Below are 26,897 nucleotides of genomic sequence, written 5' to 3' on the forward strand. Positions count from 1 at the left end.
AACATTAGGTATGGTTGTCATCACTTTGTTACACACCAAGCCTATATATAGATCAGGTAACACGTGTTTCGTTGTATTCAAGTACACACTGAGCTAAATCAAATGTAATTCTTTTCCGTATGTTATTTTTATAATACAAATATTGAATGGTCATTTTCCAGGAAAATTGACAATTCAATATTCCTTTTATGATCTTATCGTGTGAGCTGAATCCTTATATATATATATATATATATATATATATATATATATATATATATATATATATATATATATATATATATATATATATATATATATAAAATGAGTGCTTGCTTTTTTATGTTTGTAAAATTTGTTATTGTTATGACCATTGACCCATCAGTATCGATGTCTAACAGCCGTTAATCAGAGAAACTTAAGCTGTGGGTGTGTCTCAAGTTTCTCTTGAGATATCTGATGATGGATCTATTGTCGGTGGGTGTCGACTGAACCTCGAAGCGCTCAATCGCCTTACCACCCCCTCACCTCCCAGAATACCCAGCTGTGACTTGTTGCTCTAGTTATGCCGTACGTCATGTGGTACATCTTGCCGTACGTTCTGCAGCACATCTTGTTAAACATCTTGTCGCTGTGCTCATCTCCGAAGTTTTGACAGCTCTGCGTCACACTGCCTTATCACACTTGTCACATCGTCCTATCACACTGTGTCACATCTATCACATTGTGTCACATCGTCCTATCACACTGCGTCACATTGCACTATTACACTTTGTCACATCGACGTATCACATTTTGTGGTATGGCCCAGGTACCCAGCCAGGCTCGATGATAGAGTGGGGTCAATGTCCTTTGCTCTTCAGGAAGTCAACAAAAGAAGAGAGAAGGAGAATGAAACATAATATATGAAAGGTTTTTTTTTCTGTAGTATGATTAAACACTTTTAGGTAACTTCCCAGGTTTAAAAAATCTATCTTGCAGAATATTGTTAAAATTCATTCAATATGCGTGGGGAGGGGGGGGGGGGCGTGGGGGGATAAGAACTAAATTGTCTATTATCTAACCGACACGCCTCTACCCCACCCCCTCTCTGACGTCACTGGTTAATATCCTCTAACTCTACTAAAGTACTTCGCTAGTAAACAAAGTCATAAACATCGCGTCACTCGCAAGTGTACCTGTACTAGTACTAAACTCGCGGACTTACAAGAGGGTATAAAAAACTCGAGCCGGCTGTACGATAAATGGATTGAACAACAGGTTGCAGGGAGGTTGCTGTTAGGGCTAGTTAGAGTTTGGTTGCAATATGTCAGGTAAGTTTTTTTCCTAGATGTCTTTCGGGAGGATTTCTGCCCCGGGGTGGTGGTGGGGGGGGGTGAGGTGGAGATTCAGGAAACTTTGAAAATATTATATTTTTAAATATACAATTTAGAAGTTATTTAGTGCTGTTTTAAATGTTGCGCTCATTATATTTTTGCTGTTAAACTATAAATTTTTAATAACTAAGCTCAAATACTTTGGGTCTTATGGGTACTGTATACTTTACCCATGTGAGCTACGTTTTTTGTTTTGTTTTGTCTTTCTAATCAATTTTTGACATTGTAAGATTTTATGGACAAAGATTAAACTGAACTATCCATATACTGGACAAAGACCACACAGATTAAACTATTCTCATACTGGGCAAAGATTAAACTAAACTATTCTCATACTGGGCAAAGATTAAACTAGACTAGTCCGTCACATACCGTACAAAGATTAAGCTGAACTATTAAAAAGATTACTCCCTCACATGCACGAAGATTACCCGCCTACATTTTTCTAATGCTAATTCCCCCCCCCCCCCCCCCCCCTTGATATGCAGTGTGCAAACCAACAGATGCCTCATCCTGTATTGCATAAACATTCTTTAACAGTCCAACATATGTGACATGGGTCGCTCAAACTTCACATTTACAATTCACAGTTTTTATGCAGTGGATCTCTCAAACTTCACAACAACAATTCACAGTTTTATGACGTGGATCTCTGAAACTTCACATTTATAAGTCACAGGTTTATGGAGTGGATCTCTGAAACTTCACATTTATAATTTACAATTTTATGACGTGGATATCTCAACATTCACACGAAAAAGTCACAATTTGATGCCGTAAAGTCAGGGATCAACATGGTCACCCGGGGTCCACTGACCTGTGCTGTGAGGTCTCTGCTGGGTGGGTGTGTTCTGTTGTACCTGTTCAGTGCCTGCGACAGTGCCTGTGTCGGTGCCTGCGACAGTGGAACCAACAGTTCCTACAATTTTAGCGCGACAGACGACACCGGATTTGAGTTGCTCTTCGTGTCAAACGACCACGAGTTTCTCAACGCCTCGGTCAAGATGAGTCATCCTTATCCATCGTGGGTTCAAGGCGCTTTGGTAAGTTGATTATTTCACACTTTGGTAAGTTGATTATTTCACACTTTGGTAACTTGATTATTTCACACTTTGGTAACTTGATTATTTCACACTTTGATAACTTGATTATTTCACACTTTGGTAACTTGATTATTTCACACTTTGATAACTTGATAATTTCACACTTTGGTAAGTTGATTATTTCATACTTTGGTAAGTTGATAATTTCACACTTTGGTAAGTTGATTATTTTATACTTTGGTAAGTTGATAATTTCACACTTTGGTAAGTTGATTATTTCACACTTTGGTAAGTTGATTATTTCACACTTTGGTAAGTTGATTATTTCACACTTTGGTAAGTTGATTATTTCAAACTTTGGTAAGTTGATTATTTCACACTTTGGTAAGTTGATTATTTTACACTTTGGTAAGTTGATTATTTCACACTTTGGTAAGTTGATTATTTCACACTTTGCAAGTTGATTATTTCACACTTTGGAAAGTTGATTTTTTTGACACGCCGCAGAATCCTCGATTAAACTTGAGGTTTGTACGTTGTCTAAACAATAAGAGAATAATGGCATGTTACTGAAAAAAGACGGAGACAAAAGTTCTTTTAAAACCCAGGATCTACGAGAGAGCATTTAGAAAACATTTCACAGGTGGAGCTCTTCTAGCTGACGATGATCCTCTAGTGTCTCACCTGTTTTGTTCCAGGGTCACCACAGTGTCTCACCTGTTTTGTTCCAGGGTGACCGCAGTGTCTCACCTGTCTTGTTAAAGGGTCACCATAGTGTCTCACCTGTTTTGTTCCAGGGTCACCACAGTGACTCACCTGTCTTGTTAAAGGGTCACCACAGTGTCTCACCTGTCTTGTTCCAGGGTCACCATAGTGTCTCACCTGTTTTGTTCCAGGGTCACCACAGTGTCTCACCTGTCTTGTTCCAGGGTCACCACAGTGACTCACCTGTCTTGTTAAAGGGTCACCACAGTGTCTCACCTGTCTTGTTAAAGGGTCACCACAGTGTCTCACCTGTTTTGTTCCAGGGTCACCACAGTGACTCACCTGTCTTGTTAAAGGGTCACCACAGTGACTCACCTGTCTTGTTAAAGGGTCACCACAGTGTCTCACCTGTCTTGTTCCAGGGTCACCATAGTGTCTCACCTGTCTTGTTCCAGGGTCACCATAGTGTCTCACCTGTTTTGTTCCAGGGTCACCATAGTGTCTCACCTGTTTTGTTCCAGGGTCACCATTCTGTCTCACCTGTCTTGTTCCAGGGTCACCATAGTGTCTCACCTGTCTTGTTCCAGGGTCACCATAGTGTCTCACCTGTCTTGTTCCAGGGTCACCATAGCGTCTCACCTGTTTTGTTCCAGGGTCACCATAGTGTCTCACCTGTCTTGTTCCAGGGTCACCATAGTGTCTCACCTGTCTTGTTCCAGGGTCACCATAGTGTCTCACCTGTTTTGTTCCAGGGTCACCACAGTGTCTCACCTGTCTTGTTCCAGGGTCACCATAGTGTCTCACCTGTCTTGTTCCAGGGTCACCATAGTGTCTCACCTGTCTTGTTCCAGGGTCACCATAGCGTCTCACCTGTCTTGTTCCAGGGTCACCATAGTGTCTCACCTGTTTTGTTCCAGGGTCACCACAGTGTCTCACCTGTCTTGTTCCAGGGTCACCATAGTGTCTCACCTGTCTTGTTCCAGGGTCACCATAGTGTCTCACCTGTCTTGTTCCAGGGTCACCATAGTGTCTCACCTGTCTTGTTCCAGGGTCACCATAGTGTCTCACCTGTCTTGTTCCAGGGTCACCATAGGGTCTCACCTGTCTTGTTCCAGGGTCACCATAGCGTCTCACCTGTCTTGTTCCAGGGTCACCATAGTGTCTCACCTGTCTTGTTCCAAGGTCACCATAGTGTCTCACCTGTTTTGTTCCAGGGTCACCATAGTGTCTCACCTCTCTTGTTCCAGGGTCACCATAGTGTCTCACCTGTCTTGTTCCAGGGTCACCATAGTGTCTCACCTGTCTTGTTCCAGGGTCACCATAGCGTCTCACCTGTTTTGTTCCAGGGTCACCATAGTGTCTCACCTGTCTTGTTCCAGGGTCACCATAGCGTCTCACCTGTTTTGTTCCAGGGTCACCATAGTGTCTCACCTGTTTTGTTCCAGGGTCACCACAGTGACTCACCTGTCTTGTTAAAGGGTCACCACAGTGTCTCACCTGTCTTGTTCCAGGGTCACCATAGTGTCTCACCTGTCTTGTTCCAGGGTCACCATAGTGTCTCACCTGTCTTGTTCCAGGGTCACCACAGTGTCTCACCTCTCTTGTTCCAGGGTCACCATAGTGTCTCACCTGTTTTGTTCCAGGGTCACCATAGTGTCTCACCTGTTTTGTTCCAGGGTCACCATAGTGTCTCACCTGTCTTGTTCCAGGGTCACCATAGTGTCTCACCTGTTTTGTTCCAGGGTCACCACAGTGTCTCACCTGTTTTGTTCCAGGGTCACCACAGTGTCTCACCTCTCTTGTTCTAGGGTCGAGTTACCATAGTGTCTCATCTGTCTTGTTCCAAGGTCACCATAGCGTCTCACCTGTTTTGTTCCAGGGTCACCACAGTGTCTCACCTGTTTTGTTCCAGGGTCGAGTTACCATAGTGTCTCACCTGTCTTGTTCCAGGGTCACCATAGCGTCTCACCTGTTTTGTTCCAGGGTCGAGTTACCATAGTGTCTTATCTGTCTTGTTCTAGGGTCGAGTTACCATAGTGTCTCATCTGTCTTGTTCCAAGGTCACCATAGCGTCTCACCTCTCTTGTTCCAGGGTCACCATAGTGTCTCACCTGTTTTGTTCCAGGGTCACCATAGTGTCTCACCTGTCTTGTTCCAGGGTCACCATAGTGTCTCACCTGTCTTGTTCCAGGGTCACCATAGTGTCTCACCTGTTTTGTTCCAGGGTCACCATAGTGTCTCACCTGTTTTGTTCCAGGGTCGAGTTACCATAGTGTCTCACCTGTCTTGTTCCAGGGTCACCATAGCGTCTCACCTGTCTTGTTCCAGGGTCACCATAGTGTCTCACCTGTTTTGTTCCAGGGTCACCACAGTGTCTCACCTGTCTTGTTCCAGGGTCACCACAGTGTCTCACCTGTTTTGTTCCAGGGTCACCATAGTGTCTCACCTGTTTTGTTCCAGGGTCACCATAGTGTCTCACCTGTCTTGTTCCAGGGTCACCATAGTGTCTCACCTGTTTTGTTCCAGGGTCACCATAGTGTCTCACCTCTCTTGTTCCAGGGTCACCATAGTGTCTCACCTCTCTTGTTCCAGGGTCACCATAGTGTCTCACCTGTTTTGTTCCAGGGTCACCATAGTGTCTCACCTGTCTTGTTCCAGGGTCACCATAGTGTCTCACCTGTTTTGTTCCAGGGTCACCATAGTGTCTCACCTGTCTTGTTCCAGGGTCACCATAGTGTCTCACCTGTTTTGTTCCAGGGTCACCATAGTGTCTCACCTCTCTTGTTCCAGGGTCACCATAGTGTCTCACCTCTCTTGTTCCAGGGTCACCATAGTGTCTCACCTGTCTTGTTCCAGGGTCACCATAGTGTCTCACCTCTCTTGTTCCAGGGTCACCATAGTGTCTCACCTGTTTTGTTCCAGGGTCACCACAGTGTCTCACCTGTCTTGTTCCAGGGTCACCATAGTGTCTCACCTCTCTTGTTCCAGGGTCACCATAGTGTCTCACCTGTTTTGTTCCAGGGTCACCACAGTGTCTCACCTGTCTTGTTCCAGGATCACCATAGTGTCTCACCTGTCTTGTTCCAGGGTCACCACAGTGTCTCACCTGTCTTGTTCCAGGGTCACCACAGTGTCTCACCTGTTTTGTTCCAGGGTCGAGTTACCATAGTGTCTCATCTGTCTTGTTCTAGGGTCGAGTTACCATAGTGTCTCATCTGTCTTGTTCCAAGGTCACCATAGCGTCTCACCTCTCTTGTTCCAGGGTCACCATAGTGTCTCACCTGTTTTGTTCCAGGGTCACCATAGTGTCTCACCTGTCTTGTTCCAGGGTCACCATAGTGTCTCACCTGTTTTGTTCCAGGGTCACCATAGCGTCTCACCTGTCTTGTTCCAGGGTCACCATAGTGTCTCACCTGTTTTGTTCCAGGGTCACCACAGTGTCTCACCTGTCTTGTTCCAGGGTCACCACAGTGTCTCACCTGTTTTGTTCCAGGGTCACCATAGTGTCTCACCTGTTTTGTTCCAGGGTCACCATAGTGTCTCACCTGTCTTGTTCCAGGGTCACCATAGTGTCTCACCTGTTTTGTTCCAGGGTCACCATAGTGTCTCACCTCTCTTGTTCCAGGGTCACCATAGTGTCTCACCTCTCTTGTTCCAGGGTCACCATAGTGTCTCACCTGTTTTGTTCCAGGGTCACCATAGTGTCTCACCTGTCTTGTTCCAGGGTCACCATAGTGTCTCACCTGTTTTGTTCCAGGGTCACCACAGTGTCTCACCTGTCTTGTTCCAGGGTCACCATAGTGTCTCACCTCTCTTGTTCCAGGGTCACCATAGTGTCTCACCTGTTTTGTTCCAGGGTCACCACAGTGTCTCACCTGTCTTGTTCCAGGGTCACCATAGTGTCTCACCTGTCTTGTTCCAGGGTCACCACAGTGTCTCACCTGTCTTGTTCCAGGGTCACCACAGTGTCTCACCTGTTTTGTTCCAGGGTCGAGTTACCATAGTGTCTCATCTGTCTTGTTCTAGGGTCGAGTTACCATAGTGTCTCATCTGTCTTGTTCCAAGGTCACCATAGCGTCTCACCTCTCTTGTTCCAGGGTCACCATAGTGTCTCACCTGTTTTGTTCCAGGGTCACCATAGTGTCTCACCTGTCTTGTTCCAGGGTCACCATAGTGTCTCACCTGTTTTGTTCCAGGGTCACCATAGTGTCTCACCTGTCTTGTTCCAGGGTCACCATAGTGTCTCACCTCTCTTGTTCCAGGGTCACCATAGTGTCTCACCTGTCTTGTTCCAGGGTCACCACAGTGTCTCACCTGTTTTGTTCCAGGGTCGAGTTACCATAGTGTCTCATCTGTCTTGTTCTAGGGTCGAGTTACCATAGTGTCTCATCTGTCTTGTTCCAAGGTCACCATAGCGTCTCACCTCTCTTGTTCCAGGGTCACCATAGTGTCTCACCTGTTTTGTTCCAGGGTCACCATAGTGTCTCACCTGTCTTGTTCCAGGGTCACCATAGTGTCTCACCTGTCTTGTTCCAGGGTCACCATAGTGTCTCACCTCTCTTGTTCCAGGGTCACCATAGTGTCTCACCTGTCTTGTTCCAGGGTCACCATAGTGTCTCACCTGTTTTGTTCCAGGGTCACCACAGTGTCTCACCTGTCTTGTTCCAGGGTCACCATAGTGTCTCACCTGTCTTGTTCCAGGGTCACCACAGTGTCTCACCTCTCTTGTTCCAGGGTCACCATAGTGTCTCACCTGTTTTGTTCCAGGGTCACCATAGTGTCTCACCTGTCTTGTTCCAGGGTCACCATAGTGTCTCACCTGTTTTGTTCCAGGGTCACCATAGTGTCTCACCTGTCTTGTTCCAGGGTCACCACAGTGTCTCACCTGTCTTGTTCCAGGGTCACCACAGTGTCTCACCTGTTTTGTTCCAGGGTCGAGTTACCATAGTGTCTCATCTGTCTTGTTCTAGGGTCGAGTTACCATAGTGTCTCATCTGTCTTGTTCCAAGGTCACCATAGCGTCTCACCTCTCTTGTTCCAGGGTCACCATAGTGTCTCACCTGTTTTGTTCCAGGGTCACCATAGTGTCTCACCTGTCTTGTTCCAGGGTCACCATAGTGTCTCACCTCTCTTGTTCCAGGGTCACCATAGTGTCTCACCTGTTTTGTTCCAGGGTCACCATAGCGTCTCACCTGTTTTGTTCCAGGGTCACCATAGTGTCTCACCTGTTTTGTTCCAGGGTCACCATAGCGTCTCACCTGTTTTGTTCCAGGGTCACCATAGTGTCTCACCTGTTTTGTTCCAGGGTCACCATAGTGTCTCACCTGTCTTGTTCCAGGGTCACCATAGCGTCTCACCTGTTTTGTTCCAGGGTCACCATAGTGTCTCACCTGTTTTGTTCCAGGGTCACCATAGTGTCTCACCTGTTTTGTTCCAGGGTCACCATTCTGTCTCACCTGTCTTGTTCCAGGGTCACCATAGTGTCTCACCTGTCTTGTTCCAGGGTCACCATAGTGTCTCACCTGTCTTGTTCCAGGGTCACCATAGTGTCTCACCTGTCTTGTTCCAGGGTCACCATAGTGTCTCACCTGTCTTGTTCCAGGGTCACCATTCTGTCTCACCTGTCTTGTTCCAGGGTCACCATAGTGTCTCACCTGTCTTGTTCCAGGGTCACCATAGTGTCTCACCTGTTTTGTTCCAGGGTCACCATAGTGTCTCACCTGTTTTGTTCCAGGGTCACCATAGTGTCTCACCTGTTTTGTTCCAGGGTCACCATTCTGTCTCACCTGTCTTGTTCCAGGGTCACCATAGTGTCTCAACTATTTTGCTATTACTTGGAGACAAAAGTGTTGTCATCAATTTTTGGGCTAATTTAATTAAGTGAAACCACTTTATAACAGTGACTTTTATATTTCATTACATCGTATAATCACGTTTTGCATTATTTTTATACGCAGTGCAGGGGAAGTAATGTAATGGTAGACGGGAAGTATCGCAATTGTGAAAAAAAATTCGATATCGATTTTGTCAAATCTCAATGTATTTCACATTCCTTTGTCAAAAAATAAAATAAAAAATAAAACAGTTTAGCAATCTTGTGTGTGTATGTATGTATGTGTGTGTGTGTGTGTTAGTGTGTGTGTGTGTGTGTGTGTAAGCACAATAATTCGAGCATTATTCAGTGGACGCAATTTCCTTTTTGAGTATTGGATCCTAATATTAGATACTATTGGAATGGTTTCTAGTAACTTTTCAGAGCATATTTACATAAGCGGATTCCTCAAAAACGTTCAGAATTGTATACCATGTTCCCATAATGCAGCATACTGCAAAGCCCTTTGACCTTTCCTGATTTTCTCGATAAACGAGCGCTTGTGTCACAAGCTTACCTACCCATCCTATAGCTCCATTTAAACGGAAGTGCCTTCCCAACCCTTATATATATATATATATATATATATATATATATATATATATATATATATATATATATATATATATATATATATATATATATATATATATATGCATCTTGCGCTTAGCTATACTATGTTACACTACATATCGAGTTTAAATCACTTACTCTTGTGAAATAGTATTGCTTTGTTCAATTACAAGTTAATAAACAAGTTTTGATTTTGCCACTTGTCTCAAATAAAAATTTTCTGTTTCTGTTACCTGACCAGGTGCGCAACGGTCCTGGAAAGTTCGAGATGGGGGAGAGTCGGATGAGTCACCTCTTTGACGGGTTCGCCAAGCTGGCGAGCTGGAGGCTGGACGGTGGCGACACGGCGCTTTTCTCCACCCGGTTTATTTACTCCACATGGCTCAACCGGTCACGGTCTGCCGGCAAACTGGCGCCATCTTTGTTGCTGGCCCAGCCCCAGCCGGCCTTCTCTAGGTGGGAAAAACTGGTCGCTGTCTGGAGGTCGATGGACAACATGAACGTCAACGTCTGCCGCCTCAGGGGTCACGGGGTCAAAGATGATCACGTGATGGCGCTCACGGACAGCCCGCGGATGTACGAGATTTCTTTAGACGATCTGTCGACTCTAAAGCTGGTACAGCCCGAACGGGATGTGGTTGTCTCAGGTCGTGAACCGGATGTGGTTCTCTCAGGTCGTGAACCGGATGTGGTTCTCTCAGGTCGTGAACCGGAAGTGAAGCCAGGTACACGCATGCAGTCTCACACCGGCTTGATGGCTGACAAGGATGCAACTCTAACGTTTGAAAACACGAGGACATTTTTCCCACAGCCTAAGGTGGAAACACAAGGCTCTGTTGAAAAAATGACGATGGCGCCACCAGACCTGTCTAGGGTCGGGTTCATCGATCTGATGTCTGTCGCCCACCCGCTGGTGGAGCCCGGCACCCACAAGACCTTGACCGTGGTGACCCGGGTCTCCCTGGTGCCAGGCATAGAGCACGAGCTCTGTCTTCTCAGAATGACGTCACCCGTGGATCGCGAGCGGATCTCGTGCTGGCCAGTGGGTCACAAGGTCGTCTACCTGCACAGCTTCTCCCTGACCCTGACCAGAGCCGTCGTGATGGTCAGCCCGCTCTACCTGAAGGGTGCGGCCTGTATCCTGGCCACCGCGGCTCCATTTGAGTGCTTCGAGTGGCTCCCACACGAGCCGTCTGTCTTGTACGTCATAACCTTGTCCACGGGGAAGGTCACCGCCGTCAAGGTCACGCCCCCCTCTGTGTTTTCCCTCCACCACATCAACGCATACGACACGCCTGCCGGCAATGTTGTGATGGACGTCGTCAGCCACCAAAACACGGACGTCCTGCGGGGACTGATGCTGGACGTCCTGAGAGACCCCGTCAGGAGGGACAGCCTGGACGTGCATGCGATGGTCATGCGGGTCACCATCTGGCTCGATGACATCAGGGCCAGCGTCACGCGCCTGGACGCACCAGACGAGCCATTGGTCGCTTCCCGCTTGGAGTTTCCGGTCATCAACGAGCTCTACCGGTCACGTGACTACTGCTACGTGTACGGGATAGTTCTAAAGGCAGACCACGTGACCTTCAGCAAGATGCTGCTGGTCAAGAAGGATCTGTGCACCGGCGGAAAACGGGACCTCCATCTGTATATACCCGGGATTTATTTTCTAGAACCTTCATTCGTAGCGAACCCCCGCGCCGCCTCGGAAGATGACGGCGTTTTGGTAGTTCAAGGTCACGATGGTGTCAGAAAGCGCGCGACTTTGAGCATCATTGACGCGAGAACGTTTGCAGTGACGTCACACGCGGTTATGCCCACCCACATCCCATTCAGCTTTCATGGAAAATTTTTCCCATCGTCTGGCTCTACCTCACCAACCGCCTCTACCTCGACTAATGCCTCTACCTCAACCCATGCCTCTACCTCACCCACATCCTCTACCTCACCCACTGCCTGATTATTAAACCTGTCAATACCTGACTAAGTCTGCTATTATCGCCAGAAATGGGACATTGATTTCTGATTTTAAAGTTTACCCAACCATCAAAAATTTTGATTTTTCATTCCATCAAGTAATAAGACGAAAATATCGTCATTCTTTTAAGTCGATCTTAGTGCACTGTGTAAACTTCATTTTACCGCGTGCTTCGGTCATCTCACTACTTGAGATCTGGGCCATACTAGATGTGGGCCACATATGATCTGGGCCATCAATACCATTTTTGTGTCATTTGAGATCTGGGCCACAGTTACTACCCCTTTGTCTATTACTACCCCCTGCACATTACCCTCCTTGTAGTGCGTATGATGATAAACGTGATGAGTTGAGTTCCCAGCATACTTCACGTGATGTAACTGCTCACCATAATACACCACACAGATGTTTAACATGCCATAGGTTGATTTGTTTAGTATCATTAATAAGTCGTTGAACTACCAAATCAAATAAAGCAACAGGAACATACATGAGACTTGTGCAGGCCTTAAGATAAGAGGTGTGGAAAGTTTTAGTTTTAAAATAAAGTTTTTGCCCTTCGTGAGTCAGTCGTCATGCGATATAGAGTCGTGAAACAGCTACCATGTTGACGTAAACACTGCCTGGCTAAATGTAAAGAATGAGTTTGCTGATGTTAGCTGTTTGTTGAAGTGTGCTGTTTGTTGGGGATCACTGTTGGTAAAAGTTTGCTGTTTGTTGGGGATCACTTTTGGTAAAAGTTTGCTGTTTGTTGTCTGATAATGTTGGCTGATTTAGTAATGCTTGTCTTTCAGTTATTTAGGTGGTCTTTAGTTGTTTTTAAATAAACATCTTAGCCTATATTTAGTGATGTTTTTCTTATATGTCCTTAGACAATCTTTAATTTTTGGCGACATCAGGATGTGATGGTGATATAACTACTGTATTACAATTTAACTGTGTTAACATTCTATTCAACAAACACAGCTGACAATGTAAACACAAACACAAACACAGCTGGCAATGTAAACACAAACACAGCTGGCAATGTAAACACAAACACAAACACAGCTGGCAATATAAACACAAACACAGATGGCAATGTAAACACAAACACAAACACTACTAGCAATGTAATCACAAACAGGTACAAGTCACGTGGGATGTACACAATATAAAATCTGGGTGTTTTCAACCAGGCAACAAGAACCATTTCGCCCAGATTTACCAATTCTTCCATTGATGTGACGGAATATTGTGTACTTTAGCCAGTGCGGGGAATCCCCAAGGCCGGCTGACGATGTGGCGCTTGTGCCACAACCAACCAATTAAAACGGCTGTATTCTAGTAAGGGAAGTAAGTCATTGCTTGCTCTCTCAGTCTCTCACCCTATGACTTTGAGATGGAAAACATTGTAATCTCATCTTTTACATTTGATATGATGTTTCACACTTTACTGCCGGTGAATATTACCGGGCGGAATTGAAACATGACATTATATTAACTGTATTTGCAAGAATGTGTGTGTGTGTGTGTGTGTGTGTGTGTGTGTGTGTTTGTGTGTATGTTTGTGTGTGCTAGCAAGACAGAGTGTTTATGTATATGATGGTGTATTTTAAGAAAGGATGAAACAATAGATCTAGCAGTTTTTCTTCCAGACTTTTTTCACGGTGGGGGGGGGGGGGGGGGGTGTTGGGGGACGACGGACGGACACTGTTAAAAGTATATATTTTCCATATAAACTCCATTTCGTTCGGGAAAGGGGGGGGGGGGCGGTAGACTCTCTACGAAGGAATCCTCCCCCCCCCCCCCCCCGAAGAGATGACTAGAAGAAACAATTTTGTCTAGCTGACGTACCTACGTCACGGAACAATTAACAGATAAAAACAACTATTTATAACCTGTCCTACTTAAGAATGTAAGAAAATAACACGCTCTTGTAAAGTCTACATTTATAAGATCGCTGTCAAAAATACTTCTTACTAAGATTGTTATTTTAAAAATAATACAACGTGTCTGAAAATATGATTAGATTGCTGAAAAATAAAAGAGGTTCACTTTAAATCATGGTCTTTTTGACAATGACGTCACATTACGGTGCATTAATTGAAGTTACTCTCAACCTGGTTGAACGATTGACGTCAGCAGGAGACAGCTTTTATATTTTTAGACAGGCAACCATACAAGTGCGGTACACTACAATCAATGCAAGGGGGGTAACCGTGAAAATATTCATGGTTTATTCTGTTGTAGGAGTTATCAATAAAGTGGTTGTAATGTCTAAATCGACGTATATTAATCGAATAATGTATGCACAGTTGTAACGAATTAAAAACTACTAATTTTTTAGAATAAGAATTTAAATTACTAAATTTGAAAATCTTGAGTTCGAATCTGTGTTCAAGTCAGTAGAATGTCCTTGAGTCAACTCAGCTCTGACGGGTACCTAACACGCCAGGGAAAGCAAAGGCTGATGGGCACAGTGATGACTACACTATCCCTTCTTATGCCAAAGTCTCTGAAACAGATGAACTCTACTTCATCTGTCCCATGTATCTTGGCGCGAAAGGGAAAAGATGATGATGAACGAAAAAAAAAAAAAAATAAAATAAAATGCACATTATGCCTCCATTAATAATTTAAAATACAAGAAGCTTATCATCACCTGGTGATGAAACAATTTAGGATCAATGCGGCTTGTTAGTCTCAATCTCTCTCGCTTAAAATCTCGTTGGCCATGGAGAGGTATACATTTTTTAATTAAATTAATTGTCAGGAACATGATTTCCATTGATAATTTAAAAAACCCATAGCGGCTATTTGTTTCTAGGCCTCGCTTTCAGGTTTAAAAATACTAAGATTGGGCTCACACAAAATGCAACATTATAAATTTTAAAATTAATAATAGAATTTACATGTCTCGAGATATATGACTCGCACTTTATTTGTCTCGAGATATATGACTCGCACTTTATTTGTCTCGAGATATTTGACACGCACTTTATTTGTCTCGAGATATTTGACTCGCACTTTATTTGTCTCGAGATATTTGACTCGCACTTTACCGTAGGAGTTTTTTTTCTAGACTTTCCTGAAGACTTTCCTGTAAACTTTTCTGTAGTTTCTAGATTCCTATAGACTCTAGACTTTCTTGTAGACTTTCCTGTAGACTTTCTTGCAGATTCTAGACTTTCCTGTATATTTTCCTGTAGACTTTCCTCTAGACTGTCTAGACGTTCCTGTAGACTAGACTTTCTTGTATACTTTCCTGTAGACTTTCCTGTATACTTTCCTGTACACGTTCCTGTAGACTTTCCTGTATACTTTCCTGTACACTTTCCTGTAGACCTTCATTAGTTAATGGCTAGGGTAAACTGATCAATGCTCAGATTCGCCAGGCCGGGAAGGGGAAGGGTGGGCTTTTGGTTTCTATTCATCTGTTTCTATTTTATTGTCTGACCCTCAATCCCTGCCCTCCCTCCCCTCCCTCATGTCTTTAAATCACCACCCGTCCATATCTGTATCTCTTCGTCGTCATCAGAACAGACAGAAGTTTCAGCCTCCCCCACCTATTCCCACCCCTACCCCTCTATTCGTCCCTAACATTACTTTCTGAGCCAACATAAAGTCCCCCCCCCACCCCACCCCCGCCCTCCCATTCCCATATCCACCATCCTTCCAACGCCCCAAAAATAATGTGAAAGGGACATAACCTGAGTTATCGAAAAAATTGATTGTCTGCCCCTGCTGACCCAGCTTTTGCCTTGAGTGTGCATTCAGGGTCAATGGCAGGCCAGGTCTAGTTTCGTTTTAAGACATTGGTACTCTTTGGTAGATCTTTTTTTTTGTATCAAATAGGTCTATCATTTTGGTATAGACTAATAGGGAGACTAGTCTAATGTTGTAGTATGGCAGTGTACACTTTTCTAATGTTGTAATGTACACTAGTCTAATGTTGTAGTGTACACTAGTCTAATGTTGTGGTGTACACTTTTCTAATGTTGTAGTGTACACTTGTCTAATGTTGTAGTGTACACTTATCTAATGTTGTAGTGTACACTTGTCTAAAGTTGTAATGTACACTTTTCTAATGTTGTAGTGTACACTTGTCTAATGTTGTAATGTACACTGTTGTAATGTTGTAGTGTACACTTTTCTAATGTTGTAATGTACACTCATGTTGTAGTGTACACTTGTCTAAAGTTGTAATGTACACTCATGTTGTAGTGTACACTTGTCTAAAGTTGTAATGTACACTTTTCTAATGTTGTAGTGTACACTTGTCTAATGTTGTAAAGTACACTTTTTAATGTTGTAGTGTACATTTTTTAATGTTGTGGTGTACATTTGTCTAATGTTGTAGTGTACACTTTTCTAATGTTGTAGTGTACAAGACAATCACGAATAGCATGACGCAATAGCTGCCTTACGTAACTGGTGCGCAGACAATTCAAGCCTCAAACATGAACGGTCAGCAGCCGAACGTTCCCTGGCTTAGGTTAGACATCAATATCTCAAGCAAAGTTCGATTCGAATCTGTCCAGTCTTACCAAACAGATAACACAATCTGGCAAATGGCCAGCTTTTTGTGTGCAGAGGGGAAGCGACTCGGTAGAAAGGAGAGATAACCGGGGTTATGTGCGCTTGTTGTTTGAAGCTGGATACATTAGGCGATACAACAATACACGGCGATCTTTGGATAGCACATCAACATTATGTATCAGGATTACACTCGCATTCACTGGTAGGCTAAATCGTTGCTATATTGAACTTAATTCTTCTACTTATATTTATGCGATATATATATATATATATATATATATATATATATATATATATATATATATATATATATATATATATATATATAGACACACAAAGTTGACGACCATATTTCTCCCCTCCCCCCACTAAAACAACAACAATCCCATTGTTTACATGAAGGTGGTAGAAACGTGAAGTGGTACTCAGCATCAGGTAAACCAATCAAACCTCTCACCTTTGTGTTTATAAACTTGCTGATGGTTGACAAGGTAGTGTAGGGGTTAGAGTGGAGGGGGGGGGAGGAGTGGGCGGGACCTTGAGCTCTGTTTATAATTAGGTTGGTCTTGTCTTTGCAACATTCTTGTTGCAAATTAGTTTACGGCAATCAATTGCTAGTCAATTTTTTTAGCAACCATTAATTATTTGACCGTAGATTTACTTCGCTGACCATCGTTAGGTTGTCACATGATGTCACAGTTTATTTAGTAGTAAAAGTCTCGCTTGTCTGGGTAAATTTCGTGGAGTTATCGTCCATTGACGTGACATCTCATGGAGGTATCGTCCCTTGTGGTGACTTTGAGTAAACAGGAAGTTACGACACTAGACACTTAACAGATGTGTGATGTAATTGGTTGCCGTGGAGACGTCTGACGCTGAGGATGATGATCTGGATTTGTCTGTCAGAAAACTGACAGATCGTCTGCCTAACTGACGTCACTTTAAAGTCATGAAACCTGCGAACTCAGTCATGATTAGTTTCTTGTTGTGATCATTAATGGCACGTGTGTGTTCAGAGACGGAAGGTATACACACCATTGGCAGATGACGACACTCTACTTCATCTGCCTCGTGTGTATTGGGCACTAGCGGGAACAGATGATGATCTGATGTTGTATAGCGTGCTGCATATCTGTTGCCGTGGCGTGATTATGTTTATCTGATGTTGTATAGCGTGCTGCATATCTGTTGCAGTGACGTGGTTCTGTTTATCTGATGTTGTATAGCGTGCTGCATATCTGTTGCAGTGACGTGGTTCTGTTTGTCTGATGTTGTATAGCGTGCTGCATATCTGTTGCAGTGGCGTGATTCTGTTTATCTGATGTTGTATAGCGTGCTGCATATCTGTTGCAGTGGCGTGATTCTGTTTATCTGATGTTGTATAGCGTGCTGCATATCTGTTGCAGTGGCGTGATTCTGTTTATCTGATGTTGTATAGCGTGCTGCATATCTGTTGCAGTGGCGTGATTCTGTTTGTCTGCCATGCCGTCTGCAATTATTTAGACAACTTATGACGTAAGCATACCCAATGTTTTCCCGCCATTACATGCAGACAATAGAAGTACCCGCCCCCACATTGTACAACCCCCCCCCTCCCCCCCCCCCCCCCGAACATAATTTGTATCGATCGTGACTCGGGGTGGGGACGAGGTGCCCAGACCGGAAATAGCCGGCAGACGATTGGCAGAATTGTCTACAATTTTTTTTTCTGGTTTATGATTTTTCTCGGCTGTAGCGAATGTCCCAAATGGTCGACGTATATTGTCAGATGTGTACAAGAACAGTATGTGTACATGTCGGGTGTGTACAACAACAGTATGTGTACATGTAATGTGTGTACAAGAACAGTATGTGCAAATGTCGGGTGTGTACAAGAACAGTATGTGAGACTTGTCTGTGAACCACATGACACCATTGTTTGACCTATGACCCCCCCTCCAAGATTTACGAGTGTTAAACACGATTGTAGGGCAATGTCAATGAGATGATTAGCCCGGGACGTGCCCATACAAGACATTCTTTAGAGCCCTCGACCATAGAGGCCGTCGTAAATCTTGGGAGGTACACACCACAAGAAGGATTCGTTGTCTACAGGCTAACATGTTTGGTCTAAAGACAACATCACTGCCTGCAGTCAACATCACTGCCTGCAGCCAAACATCTTTAATTTATAGACAACATCAATCATCTTCCACAGGCAATCACCAAACAAGATCTAAGATAACATCAGAATGAAGGAGGATGTTGCAAGATTTAAAAAGATCACCAACTACAATATATTAATTCTGGGCTAATATTAGCAATCCCCCCTCCCCCATTTTGATCCCCCCTCCCTGCCCCACAAATGACAAAAACAAAATGACCAAAAAATGACAAAAAAATGACCATTATCCTTACGAGCTTGGGTCAACAAACTTAGTCCGAGCATAAAAATACCATTAGGAACGATGACCTTTGACCCCACAACAAGTTCCGGTGAACTCTGCCGAGACATGTAGCCACAGTAAGAAAATTGGTTTATGGCCATCATAAGCATGGGGGGGGGGGGGGTTAGGGGGGGGGGGGTGAGGGGCGCATCTCACAGCCCGCTTGTCGTTAAGACGCTTCAGCTCATAATCGATACGAGAAAAATCGTTTTCCTGCCCCTAACGTCTCGCAGTTGGAAGTTCAAGGTCAGTGCATACAACCGTCGTGTCGAGAGGAAATAAACAAGTTGAAGGGTCAGAGGTTGTTTGGCCATCATATCCTGAGTCGTTACATTACAGTGTAAGGTGGATTCATTACGCTTAATGTGTTGTTTAATTAATGCAGTTAATTAAAGCTGTCAAGATCACGTGATTTATGTTTGAACACTGAAGATGGTAATGTACGTTTGTTTATTGGCATTTCTTCCATTAGAATAGACATTCTCTCTAGTAACTTTTGTAAGTGTTGTAGGATTGATTTTTGAACTAGAGTTATTCTGTATGATTGAATGTTGACAAAAACTACTTTCCTTTCACACAGAAAAATTACAAAATATTGGCGGGCTATTGATTGATAAATTAAGTCATCAGTACTATGGGTAATAATTTAAGTCATCAGTATTATGGGTGATAATTTAAGTCATCAGTACTATGGGTAATAATTTAAGTCATCAGTATTATGGGTGATAATTTAAGTCATCAGTACTATGGGTGATAATTTAAGTCATCAGTATTATGGGTGATAATTTAAGTCATCAGTACTATGGGTAATAATTTAAGTCATCAGTATTATGGGTGATAATTTAAGTCATCAGTACTATGGGTGATAATTTAAGTCATCAGTACTATGGGTGATAATTTAAGTCATCAGTATTATGGGTGATAATTTAAGTCATCAGTACTATGGGTGATAATTTAAGTGGTAAGTACTCTGTGGGATAATTTAATTCATTATAAAATAAAATGTAAGGAATCCTCTTTAGACCTTGCGATCCATTGGGCAGATGAAGTAGAGTTCATATGTTTTTTGACCTTGGCATTTGAAGGGAAGGTGTGGTATGCAGCCTTTACTTTCCCGAAGAGTTAAGTACCTATCGGAACTGGTTGGACATGGGGACGTTCGTCTGACTTGGACCCGGATTCAAGACTTTTCGGTTAGCAGCACAGCGCGCTACTGCTTAGGCCACGCCGTGCCATAAGTCATCAGTACCATGGATGATTCTTTAGAAACCACTTTGTTTTCATTTATACTATGTTTGGGCAATTGTTTGTGCAATTGTTTGGCAATTGTTTGGGCAATTGCTTGTGCAATTGTTTGGGCAGTTGTTTGGGCAATTGTTTGGGCAATTGTTTGGGCAATAGTTTAGGCAATTGTTTGGGAAATTGTTTGGGCAATTATTTGGAATCGTTTCCCCAATCATCGTATGTATGAGCATGTGTTGAATACCCGTGTCAGTATGTGGTGATGGCGTGTGTCACCTTGTGGTGATTGCTTGCGTCACCATCTAGTCACCACCTGTATCACCATCTGTTGATCACCTGTGAATGTGCGGTTATTGTTGACAGTTGCCAGTTTTTTCCTCGGTTGATGACGTCATGCCTTGACCACAACTTCCCCTGTGGTCAGGGAGCTCCTGATGACCAACACAAGTCAATAGTTGTTCACGCTTGGAGCGTTGGTCACGTACGTGATGGTTGGGCACGTTTTGATGACGTACGTCATGTTTGGGCACGTTTTGGTGACGTACGTGATGATCTGTCGTGTTTGACTCAATTTGTCTGGGCCTTACGACTGCTGGTCTTGGTGTGGTGACCTTGGGTTTTACGTCTTTGGTGTGGTGACCTTGGGTTTAACGTCTTTAGTGTAGTGACCTGGGGTTAACGTCTTGTTATGGTGACCTTGGGTTACCGTTTTGTTATGGTGACCTTGGGTTAACGTCTTGCTATGGTGACCTTGGGTTACCGTTTTGTTATGGTGACCTTGGGTTACCGTTTTGTTATGGTGACCTTGGGTTAACGTCTTGTTATGGTGACCTTGGGTTACCGTTTTGTTATGGTGACCTTGGGTTAACGTCTTGTTATGGTGGCCTTGGGTTAACGTCTTGTTATGGTGACCTTGGGTTAACGTCTTGTTGTGGTGACCTTGGATCTTTATATTTTAAAGCAAAAGCCTTGACACAAACTACTGACATGACGGAGTTGGTTGTTCACGATCTAGACTCGCCATTTTTTTAGCGCAATTTCCATTCTGGAGAATTGCGTTTATTAACCCGTCATTTCTGGATGTATGAATGGATGGATGTGTGTCCGCAGCTTTAAGTCGTGTCTCCTCCTCAACGAAGCAATATCGATGACTAGTTCCAAAAGCAATTATGTTAAGAAAGTTACGAGGATGAACATAGGCCATAGAAATTATGGGTTTCTTTCATGGATTTCCTAGAAAAGCCAAAAAACCTCAAAAAAAAAACAGTTTTTGGCCCATATCTCGGCAACCAGACCACTTAGCGACTTGAAACATGTACCAATCGATTCCTGCCATAATTTAGAACAATATTGCCGAAGAAAGTTTTCAAAAATATCCTTTCGTTCGGTCACAAAATTTTTTTTTGAATTAATTAAAATTTGGACCGAATTAGTAGGCATATTTATCCAACCACACCACACGCGTCATCACGTTCAATAGCTGCGCCATCACGTTCAATGGCTGCGTCATCACGTTCAGTAGGCGCGCAATGGTTTTTAGTCATGTAACTCTATTGTAAATAAAACATGTAAAATACTGAAAAAAAAATTAATAAAAAACGTTTTAATAACTAACCAATGGTTTTACTAACCCTGCTCTTGATTTACGCTACGATAGAGCTATTTTTAGATAACATAAGGAAATTGCGTTTAAATGTCACTAGACTTTTTAATTAACTTGTTTTAGTTTATCAGCGTCATTCTGTGGACTCTAACTATGGCAAAGGGTATCAACACCATTAGGAAAACACCCTAGTCTATCTTCTGGTATATAGACGGGTAACACCATTAGGAAAACACCCTAGTCTATCTTCTGGTATATAGACGGCTAACACCATTAGGAAAACACCCTAGTCTATCTTCTGGTATATAGACGGGTAACACCATTAGGAAAACACCCTAGTGTATCTTCTGGTATATAGACGGGTAACACCATCAGGTAAACACCCTAGTCTGTCTTCTGGTATACCCTCGCCTATCTGCAGTTATTTATGGAAAATGAAGAGTTGAAACAAAAAGGGATTTTTTGCAATTAGCCTACATTTCGCATCGTGACGAAAATAGATGCGCGTAAAAAAGGTTTAAACTCTAATCTGATGTGAAACCCTGCCAAGTGAGCAGGCTAATAACTTTAGTGCTCATCTACAGAATGGGAGTTTGTATGTGTCATTGGCGTCTGATGAGCATTTGCAATGTGGGTGTGTGGGTGTGGGGGGGGGGGAGGGGGTCTGGAGGGGTAGATGTGTGAATATCTTTTTTATTGGACAAAAGACAGGTTGCTTGCATGTTGGTATTGGTGTAGTACGGGTTCAACTTTTTAAATTGAAATGTGTTGTTTTTAAAAATAACAAACTTGAAAGAGGTCGAAACAGCTTGATGCTAAACTAAGCAGGTAGACTCAAAATGTAGGTGTATTAGCTCTATCAGCAATTGTTACAACAAAATATGGTGTTTGTATACGATAAAGGGGTTAATAAGCAAATTGATCTAGTCAATACAACGTCTTAAATCATGTAATGCTGTCCTCCACCCCCATGTATACTACATGTAACGTATGTTGGGCAGTCCCATTATTCTAACAAAACTTAACATTTTACACACCCAGTCGTGTTCTTACGGATGTCATTTGCTGGCTGGGCTGTTACCATACACCAGGAATCTGTCCCCCCCCCCCCCCTCCAGTCTCGTCTCATCCCATGTCGTCTTAACCTTCGACCTCCGACCCGCCTTCACCTGTTGAAATGTGAACGGTTCACTGAGCACCGTGCCAGTGTGTCGCCCCGCCAGCGACGAGATGGGGCTAAAGCGCTCACGTCTGCTGGTCGTGTCGTCACGGTACCAAACCTGCCTGACCCCGCCGTGCGGGAGGTCGACACATGTGTTTGTGGTGATCACAACAAGGGCTGTCTATTTCATTCATAGCGTGCAGCGTGTGTATCGGATTGTACTTCAGACGTACGCATGTCGCCTTATGCAGGTAAAGGAATGCGTCTATTTCAACTACTATTGTTTGTGTATCGGCCTAGAACGCGTCTATTTCAACTATTATTGTCTGTGTATCAGCCTAGCATGCGTCTATTTCAACTATTGTTGTCTGTGTATCAGTCTAGAATGCGTCTATTTCAACTATTGTTGTCTGTGTATCGGCCTAGCATGCGTATATTTCAACTATTGTTGTTTATCAGCCCAGCAGTGTGACTGTAGCGGTGGGAGTCTGGGCGATTGAAGTTGTGCCAGTAGACAAGAAATCTACACTCCCCACAGATCATCTATACTTTCTTCTGTAGTTGGTTAACTGAAATCAGGCTAATCGATAGTTCAATAATCGCATTGTTTTGGTGGTATACAGGATAGTTCAATAATCGCATTGTTTTAGTGGTACCTATACAGGATAGTTCAATAATCGTATTTTTAGTGGTATCGATACATCTATAGGCCTAGATTGATCAGCTGAGATGTTATTATTTTCTGGCCTACTTGTTGTGTCGTTTATAATCTCTACTTGATAATGTTTCTATTTTTGTCTCTACTTGTTGATGTACGTCTACTTGATGCATGTCTACTTGGTGTGTATCTACTCTACTTGATGTGTGTCCGAATGATCTTTCTGATTCTTTATCTATTCGTTATATCAACAACGTCACAACTTTCTCATTCGACAACCTACTCCGCCTAATTAATGTAGTAGAAATATTTCATACACCCTACAAGTAGGCTACCTGTTAAGATTTTACGTAGCAGACCACACCTACCAGGCATTCGTGTTTTGGTTTTAAAAAATGGAACACGTTATTTTAATCCACTATCCTTACTATTTTAGTGGCAGGAGGCTGGAGGATAAAGTAACAATTTACGATACTTTAATCATCCGGTATAAAATAAGGGACGTTTCTCCCGTGAGATTCCTAGACACAAAGTTCCATAAACCATCATTACGATAGCGCTGACCGTGTTTTCTAGCTAGAAATATTTCTATAGCCTATGCTTACAAAAAACCCACTCCCCGCTACACTACTTTAATTTTTTTTTACTTTTCTTACCATTTTATTGTGTGTGTTGAGGCATCAAGCCTTGATTTTTCTTACCTTTTTATTTTGTGTATTGAGGCATCAGCCTTTACTTTTCTTACCGTTTTATTGTGTATGTTGTATGCGGCATCAAGCCTTGACTTTTCTTACCGTTTTATTGTGTATGTTGAGGCATCAAGCCTTGACTGGCCACACAAATCTTAGGCTGGGCTTAGTACAAAGTTCACAGGGCGTCTTATCGGATTAATTATTCATTAAGATTAGATTAAAGGGCGCGTGTGAAACAAAGTGTTGCTGGTGCTCCTCTAGTATATAAAGCCCCGGTTTTATTTATGTTGACGTTGCCATGGTTACACAGATTGGCCTCAGCTTTGAAGCCTGTAGTGTGTCCACGGTCTGGTTGATAGATCCGCTGGTTGATTTGATTTCTGTGTGTATAGCACCGCCTGTGACTGAGCACCGTCTGTCTCTGTCTAGCACCAGAAGTCTATCTATAGCACACACGCTGGCCACACGAAGAATCGTAATACGGCATTTTCATGCTGAACTGGTAATCAATATTTTCAACAGTCCAACTCTGTGTGTGTGTGGGGGGGGGGGGGGGGGGGGAATGTGTGTGTAGCAACAAGGGATGCTGCTTCGGGGCCAAATTTAAACCCCGTGTATTACTGAGGAAACTAATGGAAACTTTCTGTCAAATGCAATATTTTTTAGCGCAATTTCCATTCTGGAGAATTGCGTTTATTAACCCGTCATTTCTGGATGGATGGATGGATGGATGAATGTGTGTCCGCAGCTTTAAGTCGTATCTCCTCCTCAACGAAGCAATATCGATGACTAGTTCCAAAAGCAATTATGTTAAGCAAGTTACGAGGATGAACAAGGCCATAAAAATTCCGGGTTTCTTTCATGGATTTCCCAGAAAAGCCAAAAAATCTCGAAAAAAAGCAGTTTTTGGCCCATATCTCGGCAACCAGACCACTTAGCGACTTGAAACATGTACCAATCGATTCCTGTCATAATTTAGAACAATATTGCCGAAGAAAGTTTTCAAAAATATTCTCTCGTTCGGTCACAAATTTTAAAATTACATAAACACCTACAAACCGATTGTTCTTCTAGCTTGAACGCACCCCAACATTATACGTCAGAGCTATTTTTAGATAACATAAGGAAATTGCGCACAAATGTCACTAGACTTTTTTAATTAACTTGTTTGTTTACATTTACCGTTGCATGTCGTTTAGGAAGGACAGTAGGGCAGTATCGAATCTTGTTTTAGTTTTAATGCCCGTAACAGGGATAGGGATAGGCCTAGAGCAAGAGTCAGTGATTATTTATCGATGTTGAGCTGAGCATGGGTATAATTTGTCCATGTTTGTACAACTACCAGGTTTGTTAATTAGCTAAAAGAAGAGCCCCCCCCCCCCCCACTCATCGCACTTAACTGTTTCTTACTAGAATTGTCACCGTTTAAATCTTGACTTAACAATTAGCAGCCAGTAGACCCGGGTCAAACATGGCTGTTTGCCTCTAGGTGTCGCTGGGTACACTCCGTGCTAAAAAAACGTAGATTGAAATAGTGGCCGGACGTAGACTAGACGCAGTTTCTCTCGTTTTGTTGGATGAGGTGGGTGAAGTTAAACCCTCCATCAGATGTAAGGGGGTCATCCCTAAATGACGTCACGCTTTTTTTGACGATTTTTACCCCCCCCCCCCCTCACCTCCGTCACACGTCGTTACAAAAAGCCAGACCCCCCCCCCCCGAAAATGATGTCACACCTCAGCCTACAACCTCCCTCATAATTGCTATTGAATTTTTCTTAATTAAAACATCAATATTTTTCCAAAATCTTGTCAGAACCCTGTCAACATAGAGTATTTTGATCTATTCATATTTCAATTTATTAAAAGCGTTTTCTAAAACGCGAAATAACGACTAAAACTCGTTTTCTAACATTTCCTTTTTGTGTGACATCACACCATCTAAACACCCCTCCCCCTCAACACACACCGTCATAAAATTACCGACTCCCCGTACGAGTGTGACGTCATTTATGGACGACCCCTAAGCTACTAGCAAGGTTAACCCTCCCCATCAGATGTAAGCTACAAGCAAAGTTAAACCCTTCATCGGATATAAGCTACTAGCAAAGTCCCCCCCCCCCCCCCCCCCAATCAGATGTACGCTACTAGCAAAGTTAAACCCTCCACCATGAATCGAGTGAAGCTAAAGTTGATCCGAAGCTGCGAGTTTAGCCATTGTTTAACCATCAGACCGTGACGAGTTATCTCGTTGTCTCGTGTGCACTAGTCGGCCATCTTTATTTTAAGTCTCCAGTCTGACGAACGTGTTATTTACACTCCGTGCTGACGTCAAGCAGCAACAGTCGCTTGTAGCTTTTGGTACACCTAGCCGAATGCTAGTTAGCTTTTGGTTAGACGTAGTGGCGTCACAAGGCGGGGGTGGGGAGTGCGGACCGGACCGGGTAACACCGCAACGTAATTTATCTAGTTTGTTTTTGTAGTGTGTTGTTAGTTGGACAAGGGCTATGGAAGCAAATCCAAAAAGAAAAGCTGGCATGACAGGTTGACACGTAATACTTAATTGCGTTGAAGAAAATCTCCAACATTAGAAAGAAATTTGATGACAACAAACTAAGGTATATTTTAAATAATTTTGGAACGATGCCAATTCAATATATTTTTTCGTACACAAAAGAGTTGTTTGGTGAATTAGCTAAATCAGGTAGTCTCATTTACTTTTAACCATCTGAACTTTGGACTCTTTCACTTGACCACACTGTTGTGTAAACACAGGTGACGTCACTGCGGAACTTTCCACCCTAGTTGATTATCTTCCCTTCCCCAAATAAATAAAGACTTTACCTAAGGGCTAAGAGTGACTGCCCCTCATCTCCCACTTACCTCCCTTGTCATGAGTTGTACCGGCAGGACGAGATTCTCATGTTTTGAAACAACGATCTCGTCACGTGATCTCATACACATTTCAGTAATGTGCTGTTACATGATGTATGACCCCATATACATGACAAACATTGCACAACAGAACATGACAAATATTGCACAACAAAACATGACAAATGTTTAA

At 43.1% G+C, this 26,897-nt stretch overlaps 2 protein-coding genes across 2 annotated transcripts in view; both read left to right on the top strand.

Annotated features, from left to right (window-relative positions):
• Positions 1-2,040: 2,040 nt before the first annotated feature.
• On the top strand, positions 2,041-12,375 carry LOC131928848 (uncharacterized). The gene is made up of 3 exons (XM_059284997.1): positions 2,041-2,398; positions 9,790-11,856; positions 12,116-12,375. Exons 1-2 carry the CDS (start codon positions 2,150-2,152, stop codon positions 11,509-11,511), a joined length of 1,971 nt encoding a protein of 656 aa, XP_059140980.1. The 5' UTR covers positions 2,041-2,149; the 3' UTR covers positions 11,512-11,856; positions 12,116-12,375.
• A 10,245-nt stretch (positions 12,376-22,620) lies between these two features.
• The window catches only part of LOC131928602 (uncharacterized), an 84,263-nt gene continuing 79,986 nt past the window's right edge, over positions 22,621-26,897 (top strand). The window contains exon 1 of the mRNA XM_059284674.1: positions 22,621-22,734. The gene's annotated coding sequence lies outside the window, so the exon portion shown is untranslated. The remainder of the gene's footprint in view (positions 22,735-26,897) is intronic.

This window comes from Physella acuta, unplaced genomic scaffold, assembly GCF_028476545.2.
Source record: "Physella acuta isolate Inbredline_101_S28 unplaced genomic scaffold, ASM2847654v3 ptg000091l, whole genome shotgun sequence".
NCBI lineage: Eukaryota > Metazoa > Mollusca > Gastropoda > Physidae > Physella > Physella acuta.